General features: G+C 48.7%; 1 protein-coding gene across 3 annotated transcripts; it reads right to left on the bottom strand.

Moving 5' to 3' along the window:
* Positions 1–393: 393 nt before the first annotated feature.
* On the bottom strand, positions 394–9,890 carry Slamf8 (SLAM family member 8). Of its 3 annotated transcripts, none has more exons than NM_029084.3 (5): positions 9,416–9,585; positions 6,926–7,252; positions 3,357–3,662; positions 3,169–3,276; positions 394–1,522 (listed from the first exon to the last, which is right to left on the bottom strand). In NM_029084.3, exons 1-5 carry the CDS (start codon positions 9,447–9,449, stop codon positions 1,461–1,463), a joined length of 837 nt encoding a protein of 278 aa, NP_083360.2. In that variant the 5' UTR covers positions 9,450–9,585; the 3' UTR covers positions 394–1,460. The 3 variants fall into 3 exon arrangements, with proteins under 3 accessions (NP_083360.2, XP_030099090.1, XP_006497072.1); XM_030243230.1 differs by lacking the exon at positions 9,416–9,585 and adding an exon at positions 7,531–7,614 and having other exon boundaries at positions 775–1,522; XM_006497009.3 differs by lacking the exon at positions 3,357–3,662 and having other exon boundaries at positions 775–1,522; positions 9,416–9,890.

Genomic DNA, 9,890 nt, shown 5'->3' on the forward strand with positions numbered 1-9,890 from the left:
TTTCTATTACAAAGGTCTGGATGGGGACCCAGGACAAAACCCATTACATTTGGATGGGAGTAAGCATGAACCTACTACTCCCTGAGGGAAAGTTCAACTCATTTAGGTTGTTTTGTTTTGTTTTGTTTTGTTTTTTTCCATGTAGCAGTAAACAGCCTAGATGCTTTCAGGACAAAACCATTCAGTACAGGACACATCTTCCAATGTGGCCATATATTCTCTATGGTATATGTCAAAGTGACCTTTGATGATACTACAATTGAGTGGTAGGGACTTTGTCTCTCCCCTTGGATATGGGTGGATTATCTCCGCTTGCATCTGAATAAATATAGCAGATTCTAAAATGTCTCAGTATTCATCCTCTCTATAGTTCCTCCCGTGTAGCTTTTTTTTAAAAAAAGGTTTATTTATTTTCTGTATATGAGTACACTGTAGCTGTCCTCAGTCACATCAGAAGAGGGCATTGAATCCCATTACAGATGGTTGTGAGCCACCATGTGGTTGCTGGGAGTTGAACTCAGGACCTCTGGAGGAGCGGTCAGTGCTCTGAACTGCTAAGCCATCTCTCCAGTCCCTTGTGTAGCTTTTTATGGCTCTTCATTCTCCCAGTTTTAGGAAGACAGACTTATTCTGAACTTAGCTGTTTCTCTTGAAGTTGTGGAAGAATTTCCTACTGGCTGGGTCAAACTCTTTGTTTTTGTTTTTTCTGACAACTATGTAGAATGTATGGAAAAAGCTTGAAACACCACCCCAGATATGCAGGAGACACAAGAATTAATGGCAACAAAGGTGTCTATTAATATAGTGCTACCAGAAAAATGGCTTTGATCCCAACATGGCACATTAGCTACCAACCCCTCATCATCTGTAATCTCAATTTACTTTTGATGGCCCTTGAACTCAGATAATCTTAAAGTCCTTCAGACCAGAAAGAGAATGCCCCACCCTCCATCATTTCCTGTTCTTTGCCTTTTCTTATAATAACATCTTGAACACAAGGAACTCAGACCCCAGGGGCTGGAGTTGGAGTTGGCAATGGTTAGCTCAATTTCCATGTTAGTTCAAACATCTCATCTCTCTTTGAGCCAAGGTCCTGGCCTGGAGGCCGTCCCTTGGTGGCTGTTGGGCAAGACCTTATGTACAGTGATAGAAGAATGGATGCCTTGGATAATCAATGTCTCTGTGGATCCTAGAGAAAGTCCTGTGTTCTGAAGGAAGCATCCTACTAGTTCACCTTGCCCAGAGAGGATCCGGCATGTGCGAACAGGATGGAGGAAGGAGGAAGTTTGGGCCAGGGTGACGTTCCAGGATGGTGGTTTTCTTGGCTGTCCGCTAGAGGCAGGCCGACTTGTGGCAGTTATGAGGATCCTGGAGGTGTCCAGGTGTGGAGCATCACGTGGCTGAGCAGGGCATCTCATCATGGTCCAAGCACCAGTTTATGTTGTCCCTCATGACATCCTCTATACGAGGGCATTCTCTGTCTCTGGAAGCACCCCGTCAGTGCAAGCATCCTTCTTCTTCCCTGATGAGGAGATCAGAGAATTAGCCCTTCAGCGTTTAGAGTCTTGGCACACCTGGCACCCAGCCTGAAGCCTCTGAACACTGAATGTCCTGAGCCCAATCACCCCTTCTTATGTCCTAAAACCCTGGAAGAGGAGATGTTTGTTAAGAACAGGACCTTCTTCTTAGTGTGTGCACGGCATCTGCATCCATGCCATGAGTTAGCGCCACGATGTGCCTTGTTAAAGGACAAACAGTCGTGTGGCAGAGCTAGATCAAGCCTCTGGACACTCTGTGTAGAGGTTTTACATCATCCCAGGTGGCCACAGCCGTTCTTTTATGGGCCTTTAAAATGTAAGGGTAAGTAAAAGGAGCCCATCACAGAGAACCTCAGAGTGGGATTCCATTCATGTGAAGTGTCCAGAATATATAAAGAAGGTAGATATGTGGCTGCCTAGGGCTGGGGGAAGCACCGAGGTGGAGGAATGTTGACTAAGTGGTTATGGTATTCTTTTGGTGGGAAAAGCAATAGAAATGTTCTAAAGTTGGTTGTGGGTTGGCGGTTAAGCTCCGGATTAACTTAAAGCCATTAAATTGCATGCCTTAACTAGGTGAATTGTACAAAGGGTGATTTATATATCAATAAAATGGAGTTTAAAAGCTGTTCTTTTCTAGGCCTCTACTTTCTTACCACAAATTTTGGGGGTCAAAAGGTCTAGGAAAGCCTCTTCCTAGCAGATAGGACCTCTAAGTGGGGGTACACTCTCAGCTGTCCACCCCAGCCCACTTTTCCTGTTCCTTGAGAAGAATATACAAGTACCTGTTATTCCTGGCCCCAGTGCCTAATCACAGAACAAGACCCTGGTCTTCCAGTGAATAACAGTGAAACCAGCAAGCTCAGCATGAAAACAACCACGAAGCCTATGTCATCTGAGATGCTCCTTCAGGGACAAGCTTTGTGGCATCTGGGCAGATGTGGGTCTAATCTGTGTGTAGAGCCTAGTCTAACAAGATTTTCCACACCACTCACTTGTGGAAATAGGTGTTATCAGCCATCGGTCAGGGGTGGGCTTGGGTAGGGCTTCTCCTGAGAGTTCCTTTCTCAAGAGTAGTTGGCAAGACGTGATTGGGATTTATTTATACCTTTCCTCAGTAACTGTTCACAAAGACTGTTGCTGTTCCAGGAGTCATTGGTGCTCAATGACCTGTTGGGTGTGTCCCATAGGGAACCACCCTTTGCCTTTGGAAGGCTCAGAAGTCAGCAGGAGCGAACAGGTAACTAGTCCTGGGAATGGAGTGATCCATGGTGATTAAAGGAAGGATATTACTCAGACTAAAGGTAAGGAAGTAGCGGGGGAGTTAGGGAAGACTTTCTAGAACGCACTCACCTTGAAGACTCAGAAAGAGAGGGTGGAATGGAGAGGTAAAATCACGTAAAGTGTGTTCTAGGTAGAGAGAATATAATGTGCACAGGCTTGAGGGGAAAGTATGTGAGGGAGCCGGTCATCTGAAGAATTATAGAGGACGATTAAAGTTGTCCAGTCTGGTAGGAGAGGGCTGAGGTGTATGACAGGCGATGCAAAGGGGCAAGCCTGTGAATCTTGGTGGGAGCAGTCCCAGCTCCTTCCCAGCATTCCCAACCCCTTTCCCAATTTATAAGACTCCCACCTGAGCAGAGGCCATGGTGCCATGCCCCAAAGAGACCAGCCAGGATCAGGAACAGTGTAATTGGCACTACTACCAGTAGCACGTCCTTGTAGGAGGCCTTCCCGGAGGCTGCAACATGGAAGGTAGAGTCAGAGACAGGCCTGATGCATCATGATCCCTCAAACACTGCCTACTGGTCATCGGCATACCTGCCTCGTGATGGCAGCTCTCCCAGGGGGTGACTGTGGTCATATCCCAGCTGACAGGATTGGAGGCAATGCAGGTAAAGGCCACATCCTTGTCCCCCAGTCCCAGTGAGACACTTAACACCTGTCCATTTGAGAAATGGCTGTGCACTTCACCATTGAAGTCCACTGTCCCCTCCCGTCGCCAGCTGTAGGTTATGTCACTGATGTTGGGGGCCCAGCAGGACAAGAAGACCTGACAGGTATTGAGGGGTTGGGTCTCCTCTGCTGCAGCAGTGAACACTTGAACCTCGGGCTTGGGTACTGCATCTGTAGGGGAGCAGCAGACGGGTAGGTTACGAGGCTGCTGGGGCGAGTTCACAGCTCAGTCTGTTCTGTGTATGGTTAGATGCTTCTCTTGTTCTTTAATCTCATTCATCTCCCTTCTGCTGATTCTTTAGCTTGGTACCCAGAGCCTTTTATGAAGTGATCCGTGTCAACCTCCTCAGTTATACCCTCTGCTGGTCTTCCTTGACTAGTCGATTGGTTTCCAGTTCTCCCAAACGTGAGGTGCTGTGTCGTGCCTTCCATGCCTCTGTGCAACTCATCTGTGCACAGAAGTGCTCTGTGCATCATCTTTTGGAGAAAAGGTCTCACTCTGTATTCTGAGTTGTCCTCACACTCAGAATCCTCCTGCTTCTACTTATTGCAGGGGTGTGCCACCCCAACTTGCGTTATCCTTTCCCTTCTTGCCCACCTGGTCAACTCCTTTGCACCCTTTAAGAACCCCTGCCCCTACTGTACTTGACTCTGTTGCCTGCCTGTGGATCCTGTTCCTCTAACTAGGACGCCTCGTCTGGCCTCAGTGGGAGAGCTTGTGCCCAGTCCTGCAGTAACTTGATGTGGCAGAGTAGATTGGTACCCAGCAGGGGAGCTGGGGCTCCCCCTTCTCAGAGGAGAAGGGGAGGGGACCTGGGGGAAGGGCTGTGTGTGTGGTGGACTGGGAGGAGAGGAGAGGCTGAGATCGGGACATAAAATGGATAAATAAATAAAGAAAAAAAGACACCTCCCCCTTGGACACACTGCCTCATGCCTTGACTGTGACACCTACCCTGACAGTTCAGGTGTGACTCAGAACTCTCTAGGCGACCTGTTCCTGTCTTTTTTTTTGGTAGCGCTTCCTTCACAGTGTGCCAGTCACTCAACAAGGGATGACAAGTATTTATTAGTTCAGGTAAGAGCACACATTCCTGCACTTTGGGAGCTTACAGTTTGGTGAAGGAGACAGACACAGACATGATGATGAATAAGAAACAGAACCTAATCGTCAGGGCATAAGATGCTGTGCGTGAGGAGCCTCGTGGGAGGGGCTCCGTCTTGTTATTGCCATACCTCGGCTCTCTAGTGCTGGCAAATCGGTGCTTGATACCTGCGCTGCTGAACAAATTAGTGTCCTGGCATCCTAAGCCGTGCGTGGCTCCTCACTCCTATATAGATTGATGAGCAAATCCCTGGGTCTCTTGCAATGAGGCCAGTGGGAGAGCATTATAGTGACAACAGGAGGGCCGAGGCTCTGACAGCATTCCAAAGTCAAGCTGAGTAAAACCTCATTAACGCCAGCTCAATCTGGTGGGATTTGTGATATGAAAAAAAAAAAGAAATGATTTGCTGGGCATACTAATAGTATAAACAGAGATTACAGGGGGGATATTTACACCACTTAAGAGGACAAGCTGCCTCCAAACACGATCAGGCGCGGTGGAAACACCCATCGACATTTCTGGTAACCGATCCGCTAATTCAAATCATTCTTATCTATTGTCAAAGCCGAGCTCCTAAGGACGGCTGCTTGGCAGCTTCCTGCAATTAGTTCTAATCACGCTATGTATTTGGAAGCAATAAAACAGCAATTTCCTTAAAATCTGTAATTCAGATCCCGAGAACAAGGCAGTTTAGGGCTTAGTGGTGTGGGTGCTGCCTGCATCACCACATTCAATGTCCTTGTTTCACATGTGCGGCAGCTGAGACTGGAGTGGGGAGAGGCCCCAGGGCCTGCGCGGCTGTGGAGGTTACTCACTGTGCAAGGGCACTGGGATAGGAGGCTAAACAGTGCTGAAAGCCAGCCGGCATTCTGACTGCTAAGACGCACAATTTGCTTCAGGCCTTCATGTGTCCTGAAGCTCAACCTCTGAGTGCATCAGCACCCTGAATGGCTCACCCAAGGGCAGATAAGATAGCCATTTCTGGGGCTTTGAGAATCCTTCCCAGTTTGCTTATAGTGCCCCCCTCCCCACCCCCGCTTCCCCATTCTAGGTACTATCCCCACTTTCTGTTCTGTAATTTGGACTCTCTGCGACCTTCCACATGTCTGAATTTTTATTGAAATACTGGTGTGGGGCCACACACATTTGTGTTTCAAGCCATTTGGTAGGTGAGATAAATGGGAGTTAAAAGGCCTGGAACAGCAGAAATGAATGAAGAAGGAGGGGGAGGGAGAGGAGGGGAAGGGGAAATGTGTGGGAGGGAGGGGGAGGGGAGGAGGAGGGAGGAGGGAGGAGGGAGGAAGAGGAGAGGGGAGGGAGGAAGGGAAGGGAGGAGGGGAAAGGAGTGGGAGGAAGAAGAGGAGGGAGAGGAGAGAGAAGAGGGGAGGAGGAAGGGGAGGGAGAGGAGGAGTGGGAGGAGAGACCCTGCATCCCATCCTTATTAAGTTCATCCACTTCTGCTGCAGAGCTACAGGCAGCTGCACAAGGGATGCCGGTTTAGTGGAGCACAGCCCACCCCACGAACCCTAAGAAATAAAAACAGTGACTATTATTAGCTCTCAAGTAATGTAGCTCAGGTTGGCTTTGAACCCGAAGCAATCTTCCTGCCTCAGACTCCCGAGTGCTAGAATTACAGGCATGTGTCAACCATATCAGCTAAAAGATCTTTTAAGAAAAATAAGGCTGTGGGAATTCTAGATCCCGGGTAGAATTTTTCTAAGTGTACAAGGCTCTGGCTTGAATCTTTAGCACGAACTTTAGAATAACAGAAACCAAGACGAAACAAAACAAAATTCCCTAATTAATTATAGTTTAAGTTGAGTTAACTTGTAAATAAAAACTAATTATGTCACGTGCCACATTCTTTTCCTTTTTAGCGGCAAATACAAAACAGTATCACTTACAATCTAAGATGATACCTTATAATGAATAGACAGGCCAATGCTCTGTTCTATAGTCCACCGTGCTTTATCCTTACGGGTACTGGGCATGGTCCTTATTATAAGGCTCAGTGTACAACTGGGGTGGGGGGAAAGGGGAAGGTCGGAGGCTAAGCATCATTTCCCAGCCTGATGAGCCAACAAAAGAATGAATGGATACAGATGAGGTTGGTACGTTGGTGAAGCCAGCTGCTTTGAGAGGTGCTCACCTGGGAAGTGTGTGGGGAGCTTTTTTTAGATGTGACTTCTGGGGAGCAGCTGTTCCCTGACTTAGCAACGTGGTCAAAGGCCAGGTCTTTCTGGAACCTTGTCCTCCCCAGCTCCCATGGCTCCAGATGCTTGCTCGGTAGTTTGCAGGAGGAGTCAGGGAACCAGTATTGGGCACACTTACCGTACACCTTGAGATACAGGGTCTGGGTCCAGGTTTGACCCCTTGTATCCACCATCAGCACAGAGAAATTGCCGCTGTCTCCAGGTTTCAGGGGTCCAAGCTCCAGGCTGAGGTTGTCATATAGCTGGACTCGGCCCAGGAAACGAGAGTGGTACAGAGTCTCCAAGGAACCTCGGAAAAATGTGGCCAGGAGCTCCTCCGATGGCCACAGAGATCGCCAGATAGCCTCACGCACTTGGAAGCCCGGAGGACACTCGGCCACCAGCAGCTCTGAGTCCCCTACCTTGCTTAGCACTTGGACACTGACAACCACAACGGGAAGGAGAGCTGTGAGAACAAAAACCCTGGTTAGTCTGCCTATGTAGGTGTCTCGCCCCACTCCCGGCAAACCAAACGGCTGAGTGGCTCAGAATTGAAATAGGGCCCTCCACCACACAGCAGTTGCACTGAGGGTGTAGTAGAGTATCCCATGGATGGAGGAACAAAACAGGAAGAGAATCTGGTCTCTGTTCATGGAGAAACCAGACCTCAAGCCAGCCTCTAAAACAAATTAAGTATCATAGTGAGAAAAAGTGTCTCAACAGTAGGTTAATAGGGGTCCTCACCCAGCCTGGAGCTGCCTCAGAGAAGAAGCATCCTAAAGTAGGAGTAGGAATTGGCTAGACAAGCAGTGGCTACTGGGATGGGGATGGAGAAGCACTACAGGCAGAGGGGACAGCACGGGGGTGGAGGGGGTGGGGTGAGGGGTGGAGGCTTAGACGGGGGGTGGGGTGGGGGGGTGGGGGGCATGAGGAAATGAAAGTGGTTCTGCCAAGGAGAAGTAAGGAGAGAAGGACACCAAAAGTTCCTGGGACCTCACTGTACCATGAAGGAGCCCTAGTTTCTGAGCTTTTTAATCCTTCGAACAATGGTGTGCGCATGCGCGAGCGTGCGTGCTGTTGCAGGTAGGTTTTGAGCGAGGAAGTGGCATGATGAAATGCACGACGAAGAGGCACGGAGGCACGGAGATCGCACTGGAGGTGGCAGAAAGGTTGAGGCTGTGTTTTTTTTTTTTTTTTTTTTTTTTTCCAATGCAAGATAAAGGTGGAAACTTAAACAAAGGAATGGAACCACCGGGGATGGGGAGCCAGAAAGAGTAATACTGTATGTAGTTAGCAAACTCTAGTATTAGATTTGGTTTGAGAGTGAAGCGGGAGGACTCAAAGGGTGCTCCCAGGTTTTGGGACCCATTGCCTATCATTATTTGTGATCTAAAACAGGGAAAGAGACAAACAGGAGGTGAGATAGCAAGGTGCGATGTTCAAAGGACTGTTTTGAGCTTGAACTATGAGGAAGACAATCCTGTTTGAGCTGCCCTCTTGACTCCTTTTCTGCCTTATTTGTGTGTGCTTATTCTGTAAGCATCACCATCACCTCTAACCTCTTCCCTAGCTCACTGCAAGGTTACATTCTTTCTGTTTTCCTACAGTGACCAGAAATCAGCACCCTGTACTATTAGTAGTGTCTGTCTCTGAATCAGGATCCCCCTCCAGACATGAACTCTTTCAGGCTAAGAGCAAACGTCTTTATCTTTATACGTGCAGTTCTCCCCTTCCCCTCAGTTTAATATTAGACTGCAGGAGCTCAGTACACTGCACTGAATTTGCTGAGGATTGACCCCGAGCCTGGTACAGAAGGAGGCTTCAGGATGCAGGGCACCGTAAGGGTTGATACATCATGTATCCAAGTGCCAGAAGCTGGGATCAAGAGATCTGCTGATCACAACTCTAGTCCTCATCTATATCTTTAACCTCTCTGGGCCTAGCCATCTTTATTCTGAAGGACACAGATTCAGTGTTAACACTGGATGCCCCTTAAGTCTGAGGTTCTGCCGTATCCTGGCTCTGAGTATGGGGATCCATGAACTCCGTGTCATGTTGCCTATTTGTTGATCAAAGAGGGAAACTCAGCCATCAGAGTGATGGAGGGAGTCAGCTCGTGTTTGGAGACTCCAACACCAGTTTGCTATCAGCTATCCTCATGCCCACTGGGACCACATTTAACCTGCTGTCACCTCATTTCTTCATTCAATGTCCATCTCTTCTTGTACAGGATACAGAGAGTGACCTCAGCATCCTTACAAGCTGCCGAAACACTCCTTAGGGAACTCTCCTCTGCCTTACCCTCCTCTCTTTCCCTGGACTGGAGGATCCCCATGTGTCAGTAGTGCCAGATCCCCATCACCCTAGCACCCAACTTTCTCTCAAAACTGCCATCATTTCAAGCTGCTCTGGGCCCTGGAACGGGTGGTGTCTCCTGGATACAGATGCCACTGGTAACGCTACCCTATTTTGTCTAAGACACCACTTGAGCTTGCTCCACACCTCACTTCTCCTTCTCTCCTTGATTCTTACTTGGTTTGGAGAGGCAAGCTGCCTAGCAGTAGGATGAAGGCAGCTGGGGAGAGGCTTTCAGCTCCCCGAGGACAGGTTGTCCATCTGCCCCACTTACCTTCAAAGAGAAGAAGACTCCAGAGGGACCACATGGCCGTTGTCCTCCCTTGGAAGATTCCCTCAGCAAACTAGGATATCCATCCTAGGCCAGACGAGTGCACGGAAGGAGCTGTGGTCCTGCTGGAAAGTCCCATGTTCAGAAGGAGGAATCTTGACTCAAAACAAGATGTCTTGAAAGCGAAAGCATCCCGGGTAAAGTGGAAGTTGGCTGCAGGCCCAGCTGAGCCTCACTGGGTTCTCAGGAGCCGGTTCTTGTAAGTCAGCCTCCTTTCTGTGCACATGGCAGTCAGAGCATGGTGACAAGCACACCCACATGGCACACGTGCTTCTTACACATGGTCACCAGGCCTTTCTGCATCCAGCCCTGCTCATGGATGGGCCTAATCACCATCATTGTCACAGAGAGCCTTCTGAGCTTCAATTTTCATCTATGCACTTCCCCTCTGCTTAAAAGTCTTTGAAACTCTCCTGCT

The sequence above is a fragment of the Mus musculus genome, chromosome 1 (genome assembly GCF_000001635.26).
Source record: "Mus musculus strain C57BL/6J chromosome 1, GRCm38.p6 C57BL/6J".
Taxonomy (NCBI): Eukaryota; Metazoa; Chordata; class Mammalia; order Rodentia; family Muridae; genus Mus; species Mus musculus.

Bases quoted from the DNA above. Each gene is read 5' to 3' on its own strand.
- Slamf8 (NM_029084.3), bottom strand. From the start codon at position 9,449: ATGTGGTCCCTCTGGAGTCTTCTTCTCTTTGAAG. The intron at 3,277-3,356 runs GTATGCCGATGA...TCCATGTTGCAG, and splicing joins GAGCTGCCATCACGAGGCAG to CCTCCGGGAAGGCCTCCTAC. The intron at 1,523-3,168 runs GTGGGAGTCTTA...TCTCCTCATCAG, and splicing joins GCACCATGGCCTCTGCTCAG to GGAAGAAGAAGGATGCTTGC.